The 22,769-nt window shown below is 39.2% G+C and overlaps 1 protein-coding gene across 2 annotated transcripts; it reads right to left on the reverse strand.

Annotated features, from left to right (window-relative positions):
* Nucleotides 1–1,326: 1,326 nt before the first annotated feature.
* LOC121524871 (BRCA1 associated protein) lies at nt 1,327–21,294 on the reverse strand. 2 transcript variants are annotated; one of them, XR_005993175.1, is made up of 14 exons: nt 20,913–21,294; nt 20,500–20,661; nt 18,971–19,202; nt 18,701–18,890; nt 16,640–16,753; nt 16,146–16,294; nt 11,073–11,148; nt 10,848–10,986; nt 10,370–10,479; nt 10,204–10,293; nt 10,011–10,114; nt 9,183–9,322; nt 4,725–5,087; nt 1,327–4,328 (listed from the first exon to the last, which is right to left on the reverse strand). XR_005993175.1 is itself a non-coding variant. In XM_041810412.1 (13 exons), exons 1-13 carry the CDS (start codon nt 20,989–20,991, stop codon nt 4,867–4,869), a joined length of 1,806 nt encoding a protein of 601 aa, XP_041666346.1. In that variant the 5' UTR covers nt 20,992–21,294; the 3' UTR covers nt 4,358–4,866. The 2 variants fall into 2 exon arrangements, 1 of the variants encoding a protein (XP_041666346.1); XM_041810412.1 differs by lacking the exon at nt 1,327–4,328 and having other exon boundaries at nt 4,358–5,087.
* Nucleotides 21,295–22,769: the final 1,475 nt, after the last annotated feature.

The following is a 22,769-nucleotide window of genomic DNA, read 5'->3' on the forward strand; positions in this document are numbered from 1 at the left end:
GAATCAAGTCAGCAACACCCATTAAGTTGCATATGTCAGTCAAGCTGTGTTTTCAGTCTTATAAATAATATTTCTTTGTTTTGGATGCATTTTTTGGGAGTAGTTAATCCCAGAACAAGGCCTGGGAATGTCCATTGTTTTAACATTCTGGTGATACCTACCAACTCAACCCGTATGTTATGGTTTGAGCCCTTTAAAGCCCTTCAAAGCCCCTAAAGAAACTACTTCCTCTTTCATGGCTAATAATGGGCCACCATGGCAAACCTGTGAGCCTGGAAAGACAGAATGGGGACACTTCTCGAATGTCTCATGACAATTTAATAGCAGATTTGGTCAACATTACGAGACGTACCCCTGCTTATCTGAGAGAAAGACCATTTCTGTGCCGTTCGAGACATGAAAGTTAAACAAACCGTTAGGCCATGTCTTTGGAGTTTTTAGTAGCTTTGACTAACCGTTAATCCTAGAGGACTCTACTTACAGTACACCAAAGACAAAGTTTATCACATTGAAGTCCTTAGTGAAGATACTCCTAAAAAAACATTGTAAACTGCTACATTTTTTAACCTTTTTTTTTAAAACCAAAATTCAATATGGCCAACTTCCTGTGGATTTGGCGATATGGGTCCACTAGGCTTTCTTGCAGGCCTCGGCCTGATACACATGCCAACCAAATTTCAAAATCCTTGGTTGGAGGCGCAGATGGCCAAGCGGTTAGGTTGTGCCCCACGTACGATAAGACCCTGGTTCAAGTCTGGCTTGTGGCTCCTTTGCTGCATGTCTCTTCCACAATCTTTCACCCCTGTTTCTGACTCTATCCACTTCTCCTCTCTGAATAATAGCATGAAAAGCCCCAGAATATTAACCTGACACAGCAGATGACACATCCATCTGGAAAACCTTCCATATACAGCGTTTGGGAAAGGGCAGAGCCATTGAAAAAAAGAAAAAAAAAACTCGGAGGTCGATTGGATGAACACTCTGTCACATCTTTACAGGCCAATCAGATCAACAAAACATGTGAGGTCGTAGCCCAAAGCCAAGGTGCGTCGCTACGAACAAGTAAACTCCATAGATAGCTGCATAATGTGAACCATGGCGACTGTAGACATGTCAGTACACGACTTTTGTTGTTTTTAAAAAGAAGAACAACTCACTGCTGTTCTTTGTTCTTCTTTTAACGAAGAAATGTCATCAAGTTCTGATAAAACTGGCGCTTTAGCAGCATCCACGCTAATCTCTTCCGCCATAACTGCACCAGCCTCTTGTTGCTGCTTGCTTGCGTCACGACTCCGCTGCCCTTCGTCGCTGATTGGTCCTGTCATTTTCTAACCGGGCTCAAATGGTTCAGATGGGAGCGTCGCAAGATGGATTCACCAGTGAGAAACACAGAAACAGGCGTTTCCATCTATTTTGCAAGGTTACCAAAATCTGAAAACAAACTATCCTTGGTTGAGTGTGCAGCAATATAAAACAAAACTGCAGGGGGCACCATTTAGCCAATTAGCCCATCAAAGTCTATACCATTTTTGTTTTTACTGGGCATGTTTCTGCCAAGTTTCATGGCTGTCCAAGTATGTTAGGTACCTGAAAACCAACTTCCTGTTTCATGGCAAACAACAAAACACCTTAGCCAAGCCTTTTCAACAACTTTTGATTTGCCAAAATGTGCAAGGTCAGCGTCTTGTGACATGCCTCGGCAGATTTCAGCGTTTTGCCTCACTGGAGCCACACCCTTTGATGAAAAGTCACCAATTTTTGCACATCAACTTCTAAATTTTTACATCTGTTTAGGGAGCACTAGCGAGCCAGGCCTGATGCATATGCCAAGTGTCAAGGCCCTAAAGATAATAAAGCTATGATATATACAAATGCTGCAGTACATTAAGTCATCTACAGCAGCAGCAAAATAAAAGGAAGGGCTGCCACAATGTCAAACGCTCTACGCTGCATTGCATTATCATTTTAAATCAAAAGACTTCTAGTGTCACTCTAAAAGTGGCAGTTTTATTTAGTAAAATATTTGCCAATTTAAACTCTTTGCATGTAAAACTAAATATAAATCTGTTAACTATCCAAACGGACATCTTTGTATTTGGTACCATGAGAATGTCGCATTTATAAAATCTTCAACATCAGCCTGGTAGCTGATTGTGTTAGATCACTTGTGTGAAAAGGAAGCTCTTGGTATTTTTATAACTCGCTCTTAGCTCTGAGCTTCCGTCTGTGCAGCCTCTGTACACAGTTTACTCTAAAAGCAGCAGTGAGTAAACTGTTAATGTCTTAGTATGAAGGAAGAATTAGTCACACATGACAGCAGCAGGGGCAAAAAGTCAGACAGGCATTCACAGAAGGATTCTGATTATTAAAAAGCTGAACTTTGGCGCGACACATGACTACATGTTTGGTCATTTTAGCACAGTTCATGAAGTGTTGATGCAGGTTCTCATGGTGTAATCTGACATGGTAGTTTCATGTTGAAACACCCGAATTAACACCTCATTCTTATGAAAGTATTGTACTTAATTGATAATTCATCTCTCTTTCTGTCTCCCTCTGCTCTTTCAAATATATTACACATGACTAACGTGGTTAGATTTTAACTTTACTTAACATAAAGAATGGGAAAAGATGGAAACTGCTACCTCTGCTCTGTTCCAAACAGCATTTAGACCTGATGTCCCATTAATAAATGGACAGCATAAAATCATTAAACAACTTTTTTAATGGAGGTGAAAATGGCATTATTTACTGATCTTGTGTTGGAGAAACAAAGTAAATAAATTCTGACTGTAAACAGCTAATCAGCTAATGCTTAATCTTTGATTTTGGAGATTTTTCAGGATTTTAGGAGAGTTTTACCCAAGACCTTTAAAACCTAGAGAGTTCCTCCCTGGGTCAGAGTAAACATGTGTGCAAGGTTTGAAGGAAATCTCTCCAAGTTCACAAGAACAGCCCGAACAAATGGACACTGACGGCCTCGAGTTCATGGCGATCACCAACGCAGAAGTTTAAAAAACTCACAAAACTGTTAAATTATGGACTTTAAGGAGTTAAAATACGCTGTGGATCTCATAAACTAAAAGTAAATTTAAAAAGCAGAGGTAAGAGCAGCTCTTTGAGACTTGCATTTGTCTTGGGAAGTTTCGACCTTTTAAAGGTCACTCCATGTTTTCAAAATGTTGAATCCTGTGCACGAGTTTAAGCATACACCATAAACATGTAAATGTCAGAGAAAATGACCTGGATCTGGAGTTCATGACCTCTACAGCTGGGTTGTGGTTGATTTAAGCATTTAAAGATGACTTTGCTGAGAGAAAGTGGCAAAGACAAACTGTAAAAATACTTGAATTAAAGTCTGGCGCTTAAATTTTTATGTAAGAAAAGCAGCAAAATAAACTGAGCTTTGTAAAACTGATCTGCTGCTTTAAATGTTCTATATTAAAGATAATGTTGATTGTGTATTTCTAAAGTGTAGCTAGGGATTAAATGAAACTGATTCATCTGATGAGTTTCCAGAAAACTGTAATTACCTAGTAATACAACCTATTACTAGGTAATTAGGGCCCACTAAAACAAAGGTTTGTGTATTTCTCCACTGTGCTGACTCTGTGAAACAAAGCGTCTTGTAAACTGTGAGTGTCATATTATGATGTGCTGGCTTGTCTGGTTAGACTTAGAGCAATGCGAGTGCACTGGGGAATAAGGACCCTTCAGTACGACATGGACCGACCCTAGCGTGAGTGCACCCTTAAATCTCTTCAAAAAGGAAATCAAAATTGAAGTGCTGACACCCTGACCTAGTTGTAAACTTTAAGAAGTGGAAACTGAAGGACAAAGAAAACACTTTGATTCAAACAACAAACAAAGAGACTGTTTGAATTATTCTGTCAGTGACTTCAGGTTTTCAGGAAAGACTTGATCCGCCAGCCTGTCATAGCTGAAAATTATCTTTTAACATGGCTATAAATAAACTTTCGCCCCGCCTTGATTTGCAATCCAAATGCTGTGTTTATTTTCCTCCTCTGTGTAAATGTTTGGGTATATTTTTAACCAATTCATCACGTCTGTTTAGTGGTACACCCTGGCACATGCAGTGGTATTAACTGTGATCAAAGTATACTTGATTTATGATCACTGACCTAAAAGTTAAAGGGCAAACAAGCTTCCTGCTCCTCCCTACAGACTTCTCGTTCCTGGGTTTCTTTGGCTCCTCTCCCTCCACTCTCAAATATCAGAGAAACAACAACACGGCAGGTTAAGGCCTCTTCTTCTTCTTCTCTGTTTACCATCGTGAGCAGTTTTAGGGCGTAGGCTTTGAAAACCATCTAAGTGATGAAAAGACAGGAGTAAAAGATAAAAAAATGAGAACGCTTGGTCATAATTTTCCTTTAAATAAAAACATTCATGTACAAGCTTCATTTGCTGAGCTTTTACATGTAAAGGCAAAATAGTAAGATGTTTTAAACTTAAGAAATACAAACATATCAGACTGAACAGATGAGCTATTTTAACTGTAAATGGACATAATTGTGTTCAAATAAATACAATTATGACCAAAGTAGAAATTCTTTAAGGTTTAGAAACAGCAGAAGGATTTAAAGATGAATAACTGGACAGTTTGTGGTGTCTTTAATGGCTGAAAAATCCAACCATGTCTCTATTTGTTTCTTGTGGAGCTACATTAAGGTAAGGTGTGAAGTTGTGCAGGTAAATATAATCACTTTCTTCTTCCAGGAGTTTCTACATTCAGTCTTCCTCCTTCCTCAGTGCCTTTGATGATGCAGACGCGTTACCAGCTGTAAAAGTCCAAACTGAGAGGCAGCATGTTTCTAGCATGTTCCAGTGGATTTATCAACCCTCCGCCTACTTCCTCTTCCTGCCCCGGCCTCTCCTGCCCCTGACGGAGGAGGGGCCGGCTCCTGCCAAGCCGTCTGCTGGACTCGCTTCCATGTTGATCTGTCCCTCCTGGATTTCGCTGCGAGCCTCCGGAGGAAGATGTTCGATCTGCTGCTGCGCCTCCAGATAAAACATGACGTCTCTCAGCTGCTCCTGGAGCTCTGCTATCGTCGAGTCTTTACGGTCGCCTGCATGAAAACACCACACCATATAGGGACGTTATAAAGTGTATTCATTCTAAATAAATAACAACTATAATCAACTTTATCTATGTAGAACTTTTCTTAACAAGTTAACAAAATAAGAAGGCCATTAAAAAAGGGAAAGGATAGAAAAAATCAGTACAAAATTACTCATTTTACTCTGAGCACTCAATTGTGTGTAAGAGCACTCTTTAGTGCTCCACGATTTTGTTCTTAACAAAGAACAGAGAAAACTTGGATGAATGTCGCTGCGTTAGCAAGTTCTAAGAACAAATTTCTCTCTCGGAAGGTTTGGTGAATGAGGCCCAAAGACTGTGTTTCCTCTACTTTTACAGCAAACTCATACAGCAGAAATATTTGTTTGAACAATCCTCATCCTGTAAGCTAAACACTGGAGGAAAAATACTGGTATGTCAACTTTAAACCCAAAATTTCCACTGAAACTCTATCTTGGAGTTTAAGGTTTCCCTCAGGCGATGAAGGCATAAAGGTCAGAGTGTGTGCAGCTCACATGATGATCTCATTGTGAGTTAACTCTCTAATGCTTCAAGTCTCGACGTGTGGGCTCACTCCTATAAATATGTCCTTGGTTTCTCACTCCAAACATTCTTCACAGTGTTTGATTGTTGTCACTGAGAATTCTTCTTCTTTGGAAGAAGCTAACCCTGATCAACTGTGAGGATTTAACATATTTAAGCTGGATGCAACTTTTGCATGCCTTTCAGACCAGATAAGACCCTGGGGTGCTTTTCAATTTCAGCACATTATGAATGATCTTTGAATGAGTTTTTAAGACACTACACAGGAAAATCTGGGGAGTAATTTTTACAGAGTTAAAAAAAATATACTAAAAAACACTCAAAAATATAAAAATGTACTCTTTTGTTGAGTGTATTTATTACCAGAGCTGGAGTAAAAACACAGATGAAATTTACTTAAGTAAAACTTTAACCACACCCATTTAAGTTTAATTCAGCTCCATCACTCATGGGATGTGTCCTAAACCACTCACCCATTCCCTACTCCTGACTCCTGCAAAACATAAAAATGATTTGGGACACTAATCCAGAAGCAGGTAATGATGTCTTGCTGTCTCACAATTAAAACATTTAGCAACAACAGCTTGTAGATTTCCATGACAACGGCTGAGGATCGAAATCAACAGTAGAATTTTACTGAAAACTGATACCGAACATGTTTTCACAAAGAAATAAAAGTACTAATAGATTAAAAAAAAGATTTTGTGTCTTCAGGGTAAAATAGTGTACATTTTTGTGCATATTATCACTTATTTTTGCATAAAGACGATGGTCTCATGTCTTGTAATCCTCATAGGGATGAGGATGTCATATGCTCATCACAACTGGAAAGGCAGCAGAATTATCTATTAAGAGGAAAATGTAGCTTTATATAAAGAGGAACATCAATCTATTTAGAGTAAGATACTGCTCCACAAAAGTGCTACCCATTCTAAATGGAGAAGAGTTTGTTCTATGGTATGTAGGAAATATTTCTGAGTAAAAGCAACTGGTGTGTCGTTAAAACACACGATGGAAGGCTTAAAGGAGGAAACTATTTTGGTTTTAGCCTCTATTTGGCAAAATTGTTGCATAAAAGGTTTGACAAATAAAAATATTGACAAAAAAATGGCTGGCAATAAAGCAAAGAGAGCAAAGGGAAGGATGCTCAAATGGCCGCTCTTGAAGGATAAAGTCATCAACTTCCGTTGGAGGACTGTTCCAATCTCGAGGATCCTCAAATTTTTTCCAAGGACTGAGTCCTTCAAACAGAGAATTTCCAAGGACACACATGTGTATCCTCTTTACACAGGAATTACCCACAATCTATTGCATTCTTTTCCTTCTCTTAATAAATAAATAAATAGCGGAATATCATTTAGATTTTTGCCGCCGCCATGTACATGGGCATGACCCTTCCTATGACATAATCATGCACACTCGCTTGCCTGTTCCAAATGTGTGATCACATTTGTGGACTTTGAGACACAGCTAGAGGCTGAGAACAACAGTATTTTGGATGATGAAAGGAATAATGGTGAAGGACCCTGATTATCAGAATCAGAATCAGAATCAGAGTACTTTATTAATCCCCAGCGGGAGGAAATTCGGTTGTTACAGACTTACACTTGCTCTTGAAATTTGAAAGTACAAATACAAATACAATACAAATATTAATGGAAGGAGAATAGAATAGAAATAGGGATAAGAATAAATAAGAAATTGCAATGGTCAAGTAAAGTGCAGAATATTAGAAATAAGAAATAAAGCTATTTACAAAGTGCAGTGTTTAGGAAAAAACTATGTACAAGCATCAGTGTATAGAAAAACCAGTTATCATGCGAATCTGGACCTACTAGGTAAGACTCAGCAATGAAGGACATGGTTGTAGAGGATGTTGGTAACTTTGATTTGACTGACTGATGCTTTCAGAAAAATTTTAACAAACTTTAAGGAAAGACAAATATTTGCAATTATAGCTAAGGCTTTAAACTTCCAGTGCTTTTTGTTTCATGTCTCTTTCTGCAAATTTGCCAGGGCAAGATCTACAAGTTGGTTAAACTAGTTACCTATATTTTTTTTTATAAACATGGGCTTGAACCTGGTCTATAATGCTCTTTTAAACTGTTAAGAACCTCCCGCCACTAGAGGCCGCTCGATCTTGTCTGAGCTCTCTCCCAGCACTTCAGCAGATGTGAATATGAATAGCTTAGCAGTTAGCGTGTAGTAGGAACAGCCCAGTGTAACAGTTTTTTAATTAATAAAAGGAAATAAAGTGGTATGTAGGCTGTCAAGGGTTGAACTCATGTATAACTTCTAGACAAAGTGAAAAGAGGCCACATATCAAAGCCTGATATTAGTCTGCAAAGAGGGAAAGGGGCTGGCGAGGCTAGCTGCTAATGTTAGCAGATGTGATGTGAGCCTAATATACTCTGTACAGCGTGACTAACTCAGCGACTCTGACTGTTTTTTTTATGAACTATTTGATTCAATGCACTTTATGGGAAATTGTAAAAAAGGAAAATGAACATCCATAGTAAACACTGAAAATACATTGTAGTTTTTCAGAAAACCCTCTGGATTTTAGAGGTTGACTTTGCTTTTAGACAGTGTTTTTACGCAGCCTTGTATCATAAATGGTTAGAGAAAGGATCGAAAATATTCACCTTTTTAACCCTTTTTTCCACAAATAGTTTTACAGACAGTCTGAGAAAGATGTGAAATCAAAGAGACTCTTCCATCCATCTCTTGCACAAGCCTTTATATTTACAGCCCACAATGCAGTGGCGATTTGTTTATGATTTGCAAATATAACAGGCTAAAAAAGAGGAAGTTCGCTGTAGCTGCAGGCCAGAACAAAAATAGCTGTTTCGCTGCAAGCACGTGCCCTGTTTTTATCTGAAGTAAGAAAGAAGCCTTTAATAGACTCCTGTCTGAAATCCTAAACAAAAGTAAAACAGAAACATAGCAGTTGATTTGGAACTTTTAGTCTGACCTCAAACTTTTAAATACGGTGCTGATTTTTTTAAGCGTGGTGGAAAAACAGAACCTTACATGTCAGACATACTGGCCCACATATCCATATATTTCCATATATTTCACATCAATCTGGGCGACACCCCAGAGTCTGTGTTTGGGAGGGACAGAGACTTAGTAAATTTAAATAGCTGACTTTGTTTACAGGCTATCAGTTGCTTTAACTAAACCCTGTCCATAGTTATGACCTTTTGCTCAAAAAATGGTGCTGATTAGTCTGCTCATTTTCTGACTGGTCATGAATGTTTCAGTCAAGTAGCTGTTTAAAGAGCCTGAATACTTATATCAACGTGATATTTCAATTTTTTTAGTTTCATAAATTTGCAAACATTTCTTAAATTCTGTTTTTTCTTTGTCACAATGGAGTACTGAGCGGAGACGATGAGAATATTTTTTCCTACTGTAGCATCAGGCTAACACATAAAACTGAAAAATTATAAAGTTCTAACGATTGCCCAGAAACAAATAAATATTGATCGATTACTTCCAAATCTAAAAGGCCCTTAATCAGAACAACTCAACTCACCAGTCTCTTTTCCTTTGCGCTCCTCGTCTGCGAGCTGCGTCTGAAGCTGAGCCTGATTGGCTCTCAGACATCGATTCATCTCCTGCTCCTCTTTCAGCTCCTGACTCAACTTCACCACCCGGCTGCTCAGCTGAGTGCACCTGGACACACAGGGAGAAAGATTTATCATCTAAAACCAGATGTCCTTAAATCATTATCGTTTGTGATTCCTCCATGGAGTTCTTTAGGCGGTAATAAATCTAGGTTTTTTCTCTAATAAAAAACATTTACCGGCAGGATGTTTGACATGTCAGGACTTGGGAGGCAGAGATGAAACTAATTAAAGCTAATGATGTGAACAGCATGGATATGACACACCTGATAAACACTCTAATAATCCAAGCTTTCCCCGTTTTAATGAGTCATCACTTATCTGAGAAATAAAAGTTTACAGCTAGCATGTTTAATAATTCAGTCTGCATCAAATTGCTCTATTTCAACTCAGAAAACGTATGCTTTATAACAAAGAGAACTGCACTAGACTGCAGTCTTTAGGATGAAATACTGGGAGGCTGCATCCTGTTTTTTCAAGGAATTCTCAACTGAAAAAATCTCCAGAGAAAAATCTTGTGGGATCCAGTAAGAAAAGGGTACTTATGAATACTAAAGAAAATATGACAGATACAGAAATAAGCAGTAACCCTTCAAAAAGCAGTAGCTGCAGGGACAAAACAGGATCAGATTCTGACCTGCTGCAGCAGCTTCTCCACATAGTTTATTATGCTGGCATGAAGGTCTACAGTTCAGGTGTGAAATATAAAAAGGACTGATGTGTCACCTACTACTTACTTTTTCTCTAACCCCTGTTTCTCTTTATTTATATCTCCAAAGCGTCTCTCCAGGTTATCACAGCGCTCCAAAGTCTCCTTAAATTTAGACTTCATGTTGTTTATCTGAAAGCAAAACCAAACCAACAATCAGCAAGTGAACAAAAGAAGACTAATTATAGACTTGTGGCTTGTATTGTTTGCAGGGGTCGTACCTCCTCTGCCGTCTCCTTCTCCAGATGAACGATTTTATTCTCCCAGTAAATCCTCTGAGACTCCAGCTGGCTCGTCAGCAGGTACGAGTACTGCAGAAACAGCAGATTCATTCAGTCACTTCTGTGTCAGTTTGGCAGAAAAAGCAACAAAAGGAAGCCTTTTTACCTCCAGCTGAAGGGCGTCGATTTTCTCAGCATGGCAGGTGTCTCCCTCACATTCATACTGCACCATTTTCCCGTCAGTCTTACTGGCAACAAGCCGGTGAACATAGTTATCTATGAAAAACAGAGATTACCAATCAGTGCTACTACCATTTGAAATAGCCACAGTATCTCTTTATTTGCCTCTTAAGAGTGTGAGTTTGTTCAAGCAGCAGGACAACCACCTGTGTTTAAAGATGCTTGGAAAGTGATTACAGAACTCCTGTATATCATGCAGGTCTCATTTTTTCAAATAAAGCACACTTTGATTAAAAAAATGGCACCCTTTGAGGTTAATTCAAACTTCTGCCTCACATGATGGGCCGCCTCTTTGTTTGTTTTGGTTCTCTTCTGCACTCTAGTGGTGAAATTTGAGTAAAGCAACTTTCTTAGCAAGTAATCACTAAACTCCATGATTCATTCTTCCCACACAGATTCAGTACCTCCTGCGTAGTCCCAGACTCTGTGGTTGGTGAGCTGCATGGCATACGTGTGCTGTGTTTCCTCAAAGTGCTTGTAAGCATGCCGGCTGACGTAGCGACCACAGCCAATGTGACCACAGATCAAACAAATCCACAGGTTCTACAACATAAAGACAAAGTATTTAGCTAAAAACAGAAATGAATTAAAAGTCAGTCGAGTAGAAACAAAGATGTAGTTTCGGTTACCTCCTGTACGCCACACTCAAAGCACTTGTTCTCCTCCACTGGTTCTGGGGTTTGACAGTACCGACACACGGGACACCTGGAAACAGAGCACATGTTAGTCTGTGGTCATGTGTAGGGGGCTTTTGTGGAGCAGAAGAATACATGTAAAGAGGAGGACAAAAACAAAAAAGCAACAAAAAGCCTGCAGAAATAACCAGAGTAGGAATCAGGTGAGGGAGCATGTGACTCTGACGCTAGTGAGAAGGTTCCTGGTTTGCATGGTCGTAGTTCAGTCCTGTAGTTAAGTAGTTAACTTAACTTTAATACTGAGAAAAATTAAGGTTAACCGAGTGTTTATTCAACAATTCCTAATCACAAATATATTCACATTGAACTTGATTTCCTTCCTCAGTGTCTGCCCATCTTACTGGACCATCCTTATATGAAACATCCACTGCCATAACTACCAACTGTCAAACTAAAAGCGTTAATAAATACTCAACACTCTGTGAAACATGGTGGGAAGAGTATCATTCTTTGGGGCAATTTTTACTGTTTTTATTTTGTAGAACAGGGGATTGAGCTGAGGTGGAGGGAGTCATGGATAGTTTCAAACACCAGGAATTCTTAGCAGAAATCAAGTATCTGCTAGAAACAATTGAACTGTATTGTTTCATATCCTGCCCCATAGTGAGGGGGGCAAGACCAACAGGTTTATATAAGTTTGATTTTGAGAAGACATTAATAAAACAGATATCTAGAGAAGCAGGATTAGTGTTATGATGGAAATAATTAGCCCACCAATGTTTTAAAAATAAGACATTTGGAAACTGAAACTGTTATCTTTATAGCTTCAACAAGAAATGTGATCATTAAAAGCAACAATCATTTTTATGACTCTTTTCAGATAAAAGTTAGTTTTGCTTGCAAGAGATTAAAGACATATATAAGCTCAAATGGAATGCAACATCAATTAAATATTGTATGTAAACATTACAAAGGGAATAGATAAGCTATACAATGCAAATTATACCAAAATAAACCAAGAAATTAGGAGAGACTTGGAGAGATGGTCAGCTATTTGCTTGGACGTCAGTTAAAGGATAGAGATAATTAAGATGAATGTTCTACGAGACTTATATATCTGTTTCAATCTCTGCCAATGATAATTCCACAAAAACAGTTCATAGAATGGGATAAATGGATATCAAGATTTATATGGGGGGGAAACAGACCTAGGATCCAATACATAACCCTCCAGCTCCCTAAAGAAAAGGGCGGTCTGGCCTTGCCAAGCCCTAAAGAAGATTTTTATGCTGCACAAATCAGACCTTTGATATATTGGTGCAATGATGAGTTTGTTGCAGGATGGAAAAATATAGAACTTGGTGCGACAGACATGGAGGTACGAAACTTAATGGCACACAAAGGACTACTGAAAAAACTAGGTAGCCGGCTGGACACAATAACTAAAACCACAGTTAAAGTATGGAATACAGTAGTTGAAAGGTGTAAATTGGAGAAAGAGATAGGGATGCTTAATTGGTTTGCATTTGATTCTAGGTTTATACCAGGGACAATTGATAAAGGTTTTAAGCAATGGGCAAACAAGGGAATTACTGCAATATGCACAATGGTGGAACAGGGTGAGCTGCAGAGTTTTGAAAAGTTAAGGGACAAATTTGGATTAGATGAAAATGAACGATATCGTTACCTACAACTAAAGGATTATTTTAAGAAGGAGGTGAAAGCAGACACTAATAATGGAATTGTTGGGGTATTTCAGAGAGCCTCTGACAAGAAAAAGAGTAATCTAAATTTTATATAAAAGTTTGATGTCATCCAGGGATTGTTCTTCACTGTATATTAAAGAAAAATGGAAAAAAGAGATGAAAGAACAAATAACAGAAGAGGAATGGTTTCTCATGTGTAAATTGCAGTGCACGGCCACTAGCTCCAGAGTTTGGAGAGAGTTTAACTGGAAAAATATTGTCAGATTCTTTATCACACCAAAGATTAGGAATAAATTGGTATCTACACAACAACTGTGCTGGAGATCATGTGAATACGTTGATGCAGACCATACACACATATTCTGGTCATGCCCAAAATTAAAAGGGTACTGGGATGAAATATGGCAAAGTTTGCAAAAAATAATAGGATATCAGATACCCAAAACATTTAAGATATTGGATTTGGGAAATTTATCACATGATATAATACACAGAAAAGATGAGTACCTTGTTAAAATACTATTGACAGCAAGAAAGAAAGTAATCACCAGATTGTGGTTATAAAGCAGAACCACCGACTGGGGAGCAGTGGGTGTGCACTGTCGAGGAAATATTTTTAATGGAGAAGCTTACGCACAAATTAAGATTACAGGAAACACAATTTGTGGAAAAGTGGGAAAAATGGACTGATTTCAGGAAGACAGAAGAGGACACCACCACTTTCACTGGACAAAAAGGACATTGATATGAGAAGGATTGATGGATGAGGTGAACTTTACTATGCCCTGACAATGTAACTGCTAAAGAAAAAATACAATAAAAAATAAGTAAAAAAAAAAAAAAAAAAGTTAGTTTTGCTGAAAGACAGGTCTGTGGTAGTTTTTGGTGTGTTATCCTTGATAGTGACTTAATTACAGCCAATAACGGCATCTTTTATTTGCAGCTATCTCAGGCTAAATTAAAATTTGCAAAGACTTTGTATTTATTACCTCCGCCAAGGAGGTTATGTGATCGGCAGGGTTTGTTAGTTAGTTAGTTTGTTAGCAACATAACTAAAAAAGTTATGGACCGATTTTGATAAAATTTTCAGGACATGTCAGAAATGGCATAAGAAGGAACTGATTAGATTTTGGGAGTGATCCGGATCACCGTCTGGATCCAGGAATTTTTTAAAGGACTCTTCACTATTGGGAGATAGCGCTAATGGCAGAAGTCTGTGCTCTCCGAGTGCTTTTCTAGTTATTATTGTAATAATATGTTCAGTGAGTATCTTAGGGTGATGGTGGTTGGAGGGTAGTGTTGAGGGGCTTTTCTACTATGGCTATTGACTGCATATAGCCAAACCAAGCCGAGCTGATTTGCTTTTCTATCATCAGTTTGGCCACACCAGGCCACGCTCAAAGCAGGCCAGCCCCACCTCCAAGCGCGCCACGCTGACGTCAAAGCGCTTCGTGGGGTCTGATTTGCTGGGGGGATTTACCCCCTCTGCTACCGATAACTACTCCATGATAAATTTTCACCCTGCCTCTGCTTCAGCTGTCCATAACTCTGTTACACCAGTGTCAGCATTCACTGTATGACTTAAATATTTATGACGCAAGACCAGAACTTGAGATTTTTGTGAATACTACTGCTGGATAGTTGCGCACGGCTTCTCACACTGACGAGTGAGATCAGGAAGGACCAGGCGCAGATCCAGGAATACACCTTTTTCTGCACCTGCTAATAAAAGAAGTTTGACCCTTTCCCCTTCTTATAGACAAATAAATTTTAGACCTTTAAAAATAAAATGCCAGAGATGTTCGAAACATTACACCCATGATGGAAGTCTGTCTTTAGTTTATAAACTGGCGTTAGTAAGGCAGGCTGTTCTCACTGCCCAAACCAAAAATATGATTGTGTTTGTTTTCTGCTCTTTAGAGACTGACAAAACAATCATGAGAAGACTATTCTTTAACTTATATGCAGGAAAATCCTCTCCTTTTGGTAAGCATGAATTATTGTTTGTTTACTGATCGTGGATAGAGAGAGAGAGAGGGAGAGACAGACAGAGAGGGAGAGAAAGTAAACAGAGCAGCTTGCACCGCAGTCGGTCCACAGTTTGATCTTTGCTGTAACACAATGTAAAATCATTCAGATCACACAGTGTAGAGAAATTGAGGACGGCTCAAAACACTGCACCATCAGCTCTAGACGTGCCCTCAAACGGGTAGCTCGGTTGTGGTGGAAAAGCAAATCTCCTGCTGCGCTGGGCTGCCGTGCTGAGTCAAGCCGAGGCGCAACTATAATGGAAAAGTCTGCTTAGGGCCTCATTTTGGTCAGGGGCGGCCCTGGAATCGTATTACATTATGTTGCATCCTGTCTCATCCTGCCCCATAATATTATATTGCATGGTATCCCACACCATTGTATCATATCACACTGCATCATTTCATATTGTGTTATCGTATACTATCACATTGCACGGTATGGCACTCTGCCCCATCATATCCTATCTTATGGTGTTGTTAACCCACAGTAGTTTGACAGAAATTAGGTTTTAGGCATGTTCAGGCCGAAACAGAGGCTGAGGTAAGGGGTAGATTTGGTGAGTAAGCTGCCGGAGTAAACCATTGGGCAGGAGGGAGGATGCATACAACCCTAGTCGTGGGCCTGTTGCCCTTGCATATTACCAGGGGCATGAGAAAATCTGTTGACAAAATAAAAAGTCCACACCTTTAGGGCAGAGTAAGGGGTAGAAGTGACAATAAGCACCACCTAGGGTACTTTCCAGGTAGGTAGTAGGGCTGCCACAGGCCCCTGGTGGTCTTGTGGATGTCCAAAGGGCCCAAAAACCACTAGTGAAACACACACGTCACACACACGTCAAACTCCAACTGCCCTGCCTCTCCTCTCAAGCCCCGGATTTGGGTCCCCTGATGAATTTTTAGCACCTTACGTGCCTAAACTAATACACATGACTGTGAGTTGCAGAAAAGGTCAGATACAAGCTTTTCTCTAATGTAAGTGTGCTTCCGACATGTAGGAAAAACAGACTAAAAATCTCTTTAGTCCTGACCGCGATTATCGTTTTCAAGAGCTCACTGAGATTTTGATTTGTGATATTTATTCTGCCATCGTTCTTCCGTCTAATTTTGTATTTTATTTCCTTTTATTTCTATTTATTGTGAATGTTTTGTGTGGTACTGCTAGCTGTGAAGCAATTTGCCCTCAGGGGGACAATGAAGAAATCCTTGCTCCTCAACCAAATACATGAAGACCTATAAATGATTTTGGACAGAAGGAGCCACAGCTTTCACATAAGCTAAAACCTGCATTTTTGCAGAACCTGATTATTGAGTTATGCATCTAAATAACTCACGAGGCATCCTCCCAGCGCTGCAGACACTGGCTGTGAAAGCTGTGGTTACACAAAGTGGTGAGAATGCCGTTCACAGACTCGTCCATCCTCTCCAGGCACACGGTGCACTTTGGCAGCTCTGTCAGCTCCATCACCGGCAGACTGGCTCCCTGTGGGGGGAGGAGGAGAGGTTAGAGGCAGGAAACTGTGCGCTAAAATGCTGCAGAGGTGTTGGGTTACAACGGCCATCAGAGACAGAAACTGCAGAAAAGCACAGCAAACTAAAGAGCTGCAACTATGATTTAATTCAGGAATAGTATCCATTATTCTGCTTTAAAGAGCCATGAAACCTTAAAGAAGAAATTCATCACACAGTTTAAAAGTTTCCAAAGTGACATCTTTAAATCTTGGTTTTAATATTCAGCAGCAAACAAAAAACCTCAAATATATTCAGTTCACATTAGCATGCTAACACAACACTATTGAATCTACACAGCCCAGAAAGTTTGATTTACCTCCTCAGATTTTATGACCTCCGCTCGCTCCACGTAGACCAGCTGACAAACTGCTTCCTCTATGGAGTTGAACTGACGACCATTACAGGCTGTGTAGAAACTGTCTGCATCTGCCTGTACAGAAGACAAAGAGGGAAAAAAGCCCAAAGTCACTTAAAGTCAAATATTGACCTAAGTCCTGCAATATGCTCTACATACAGATTACAAAGACTCCAAAGTCTACAGCTGCTACCTGCAAACTAACAGAGAAACCAGACTGTGAGAGTAAAGCCATTAACACACAGACTAGGAAGTCTGTCTCCCTACAGAGCATTAGCAGAAGATTGTGGTTAGAGCGGAAACTGATGTGAGAGCTGCATACACATCAAGAACAAAACAACTGGACTGACAGCTGCAAAAAAAAATGACTGCTGTTAGGTGGAAATCATCCCACTCCCTCATTATCAGGCAATGGGTCCTGACGTTTTTGGATGTTATCTATCTGGAGTTATCTACAGCTCATTTAAATGGAGTTGGGAAGATCTGATCTGTGTAGTATACTTGCTATAACCTGGAATGCAGACATAAGTTGTCATGTCATTTCTACATTGCTACTTATCGATCATTGTACACATCAGGAACAGGTGTTTTTTTTGTTTTACTTAGTTTTTCTGGGGGGTTATTTTTGTCTCTTCATATGCTTTTATTTTCCTGTGTATTTATTACTGAGTATTATTTCTGTAAATATATTGTAAGTTTGTTAAAATCTAATAAAGATTTGATCACAAAAAAGAACAAAACAACTAACCTATTGTTAAAAAAGCGCTAAATAAATCAAATTCAGCCAGAATTTCTTTGCAAAAAACAGACAAATTGTATGCAAACTTGCAATAAGCATAATGTAAGAAATTGTGGTAATTTATGCTGCAAACTGCAGTCTGTAAGATTTTAATTTGGGTGCATATATCTGCATCAATTTTTAAAATTATCCTGACATTACTTATTATTATTATTATTACATCACTTGTCTGTGCAAAAGAATGTAACAAAATTTAAAGACACGTGTACATTTATGATCAAGATGACTAACACTTCTTGACTTTATCCTCCTTCCTGTTGTCTGTTTTAATACATATTCATACAAGGTTGGTAACAGTCTTTTATGTAAGTGACCCAATCCTATGTGACTACAAGCGACTGCAAACCTTCCCTGGCCATGACATGATTAAAAATAAGAAAACAATCAGCTGTTTGCATTCACACACGCAGCTCACCCTGAAATATCAGGGACATTTTCAAAAGGTTTGTACAAAAAGATGAATGCAGCTGACTATTATTTATCCCTGATTAACCTGTTGCCTTTATTTAGAGGACAGACAGACACAGTAAATAATGTGGGAAACTGGGGGAAAAGAGAGAAAGAGATGGGGAATGATAGGTAGAATAGAAGCCACTGGTTGGATTTAAACCTTGGTCCAGTGCTTTAAGGACAACAGTTTCTGTACATGGGGATTGCAGATATAACCACTAAGCTATTGCAATCCCAGTCTGCTCATATTTAAAAAGAAATGCATTTACAAAATCTAAGAGATGTCCAGCAAAGGGTTCTGGTTTTGTTCTTTTGCTGGACCAAGTAACCCATGAAAAGAGGCTAAAATCCTCATCTCACTGGTAGCAGGTCATCTCCCAACTCTCTCTACACATATTTCCTGTCTATCTTTAATTGTCTTGTTAAATAAAACCATAAAAGCCCCATGAATAACCATGAAAATCTTTTTAAAATATCAAGCACAATTTCCTATGCACATAATTACCTTTTCTATAGCTTCTTTCAGCCAATAAACAACCTAAATTCTTGATATTCTTCACATAAATGATTAAAAATAAACCAAACCCTCACATTTATGAAAATACAGCAATAAAATGCCTTAAGCTACGGCTGGAAAACATCACAAATAATAAGTAATTTTTTAAAACGCTGATTAATAATGTTTTTTTAAATCGGCATTTCACTGCTGTTTTGAAACATGCATTAGTCTGCATGGATAGAAATCAGTACCAGTGAAGGTGCTGACATCTTACCTGTGAACTAAACTTAATCAGAACCATGTACTGGTTTGGTGTGGAATCCCGTATGATCTTCATGTGCTCCATGACATCATTAAACGGTGCCATGAGCTTCATGAGGTCATGGCTGGTCATGGTGGCAGGGACAGTGAGGATACACACCATAGCACTGCGTCGTACATCCTCCTTCAGAGACGTCATTTTACTGCAACAAACACACACCAGTGTTAAGAAAAACACTGACTTCTGAAGCTGTAAATAATGCCTACGTCAGCCGTGACTCACTTGGTTTTGTAGAGGTGCATGATGCCATGGATAATCTCCACTGAGGGGTTCCCACTGAAGAAGGAGATCTGGTCTGGTAGCTGTTTTGATGGCGAGTCTGGAGTGGCTCCTGTCTTCTCACTGCTGTCCTTTGACTCCTCGGTGACCTCCACACTGTCTGCTTCAGTCTGTGCAATCTGAGTGTCACCGTTCTGATCTGAGGAGCCACCCGAGTCATCACCTCCGCCTGTATCTGCAGGGAATTACAAAGGTTGCATGTATGCAGATATTACTTGGCGTGTTTAAAGCACAAGTTCCCAAAACATTAGCACATAACCTTCATGTTTACAGTGCCAGAGAGTGGGGTCCCTCATGGCCCCAGGAGGTGGTTAATCTCTGCTGCATATTCCACAGTCAACTGTAGGTGATATTATTTGAAAGTGGAAGTGTTTAGAAAAAACAGCAACACAGGCATTGAGACCACATAAAATCACAGAGCCGGGTCAATGCAAATAGTGCACATGGTGCGTAAAAATCACCAATGCTCTGCTGATTCAGAAGAGTTCTGGACTTCCACTGGCACTAATGTAAACACAAAAACTGTAAGGCAGGAGCTTTGTGTAATGGCTTTCCATGGCCGAGCAGCCGCATGCAAGCCTCACATCCCCAAGTCCAATAACAAGCGTTGGATGGAGTGGCGTAAAACACACCAACACTGAACTGTGGAGCAGTGGAAATGTGTTCTGTGGAGTGACGAATCACACTTCTCTATTTGAGGCTCTGTTATCTCTTAATTTGAATTTTTCCAATTTTTTGGACACTTTTGTCCTGCTTTTTGCAATGTTTTGCCCCTTTTTTTTTGCCATTTTTCACCCATTTAAGCTGCCTTTTGCAATTAAATGCCACTTGTTTCCTATTTTTTGTCAATTTTTGCCTCCTCTTGACTGCTTTTCACCCATTTCAGACACTTTCCACTCATTTTTGCCTCGGTTTTGCCCCTTTTGGACCATTTTTGCTGCTTGTAAGTCATTTTTTTGCCACATCACCCATTTTTGCCTCTTCTCACCAATTTAGGCTGCCTTTTGCAGTCAAATTCCACTTAATTTCCATATTTCCACTTTATTCTGATTTTTTTGTCACTTTTCCCTCGTTTTTGCCACTTTAGGACCATTTCTGCCACCTGTAACTCATTTTTTTGCCACTTTTTCTCCCCATTTTCGCCTTCCAGGAAAAGCGGAGGTTGTTAGAGCTGCAAAAGTGGGGCAAACTCCATGTTAACATGCATTTATTTGAATACTGTGTCAACCCTGATGGTGTAATGATCAGGCAGCTGAATACTTTCGTCCATATAGTGTATCTGTGTGGGGTGTGGTTAGATGGGGAAGATGTTCGATGTAATGTATCTTGTATCTAAGCTGCTACTGGATGCATCTGTTTCTTTCTGGATCAAAACAGTGTCAGCCTGCATCTATTCTTCTTTCTACTTATTAAAACTTAACAACGGCATACAGGATAAAGATGGCTTATTTCTAGCATCAACGTGTACTCACCTGGGCTGGGCTCAAAAGTTTCTATAACCATGTCTCCCATCGCTCTGCTGCCAATGTGCTGGTGTAAAACAGCTGCTCTTTCTAGATCAGTCTTTCCACTCAGAGTGTGTTTGGCTAATCCCAGAGCTTTCTCCTGCAGCTCTTCCTCTGACATCCCCTCAACTGAAAACAGGAGGAACACAGAGAGAGGGGTTTCTGTGAGTTTTACCAAACTAACAACCAACATCCATGTACTAACGCCATTATATAGTATGATAATGCAATAATGCCTTCTTATGTGTCCACGTTACTCTATGGCAGTGGGTGTAGGAGTCTTCTCTCTCTGTTAGCTTTTACTTTTCACAGCTGGTTAGCTTCCAGGCTAACTCATCATAAAACAGAGACTTTTGTGGTTAAAAAACACATTAACTCACCAGCTGAGTACTCGAAACCTTGTGGAGAAGGAGACTGGTCGGCTAATTCCAGACGGATAACAACCAGAGACACACTCATGAGTTATTTGAGAAACAGACACTTTTAGAAACAACAAAACAAACCCGGTGACAGCTAGCTAAACGAGCTAGCTGGATGACTAGCAAGCTAAGTAGCTAACGGCTAAATGTAACCGTTAAGGCAGTACAATGCCCCGTTTGTTCCGGTTACGTCAAATATCGACCATAGAATAAGTCTGACCTTTTCCACCAAGCACTAACATAAAAAATACTTTTGTATTTTTTATGTTATAGTGAATACCAGTAGCTGTCAGACTCTCTAGCCAGCTACCTTGCCTGTGTATTTACAGCTGTTTCTAGCATGTAGCGCTTCTTCGTGGATTAAAAAAAAAAAAACAAGGCGTGGGTAACAAGTGTAGTACTGCTGCCACCTGCAGGTGTTATCCCGGAACTGCACGCTGGTGGTTTCCAACTACAATACAACACGAGGAAAAAGCCCCTTGTTTCCCTGTAGTTTATTTAATGAACTCCCATATTCTTATTCATTCATAACAAATAAGTTGAATACTTTTTCCTTGATCTTGATGACTAAAGCTCCCAGCAAAGATTCTAGGCTAAAATTGCTGCCAAAGTTGCTTCAACTAAGTACTGAGTAAAGGGTCTAAATCAGTGTTACACAACCCTGCTCAACCAAAGAGCCAAATGGTTGAAAAATACCTTTGCAAGAGCCACAATCTAAGAGGTGAAAAGTGGCAAAAAAAACGGTTTGAAGTAGCAACAAAAAAGCAGCAAAAAATGGATGAAAAAGGATGAAAATGGAGAGAAAAAGTGAAAAAAAAATAAGAGGCAAAAACGGGGAAAAAGGAAACGAGAGACATTCAATGGCAAAACGTAGCTTAAATGGGCGAAAAGTGGCAAAACAATTGTGAGAAAAGGCAAAAATTGGAAAAAAGTGGCAAATAAATTGGGGAAAATAGGCAAAAAGTCGTGGCAAAAATGGGCAAAAAGCAGCAAAAATTGATGAAAGATGGAAATGGGGAGAAAATGTGGAAAAAGAGTCAAAAAGTAGTAGAAATGCGTGAGAGGTTACAAAAAATGAGTTACAGGTGGCAAAAAATGGTCCAAAAGTGGCAAAAACATGGCCAAAAAGAGTGAAAAGTGTCTAAATTGGGCTAAAAGCAGTCAAGAGGAGGAAAATTGGGCAAAAAATAGGAAAAAAGTGATATTTAATGGCAGAAGGTAGCTTTATTGGGCAAAAAGTGGCAAAAAGAAGTTTCAAAAATGGGCAAAAAATGGGAAAAGGGGGTATTTAAAAGCAATAGGTATCTTAAATGGGTGAAAAGGGGCAAAAATGGGAAAAAAAAGTGGCAAAAAGAAGAGGCAAAAATTGGGAAAAAAGGAAATAAGTAATATTCAATGGCAAAACGTAGCTTAAATGGGCAAAAAGTGGCAAAACAATTGTGAGAAAAGACAAAAATTGGAAAAAAAGGGGCAAAAAATGGGGAAAAGTGGCAATAAGTAGTGGCAAAAATGGGCAAAAAGTAGGAAAAAATGTGGTATTTAATGACAAAAGTAGCTTAAATTGGTGAGAAGTGGCGAAAAATGGTAAAAAGGGGCAAAAATGTCTCCCTTTTTCAAGGTTTTCTGGGGAATAACACTTAAAATTAAGACATAAAAAAGCCACTCATTGAGTATCACTGGTCTAAATACTTCTGTCATTTTTTTTCTTTTAATAAAGTTGCAAAACATCTGTTTTCAGTTTGTCATGATGGGGTACTAAGTGTAGATTAAGATCTATTCTATTGTTTTGGTATAAATACCTTTAAAAGTAGCGCTGTT

This window comes from Cheilinus undulatus, linkage group 17 (assembly GCF_018320785.1).
Source record: "Cheilinus undulatus linkage group 17, ASM1832078v1, whole genome shotgun sequence".
Lineage (NCBI taxonomy): Eukaryota > Metazoa > Chordata > Actinopteri > Labriformes > Labridae > Cheilinus > Cheilinus undulatus.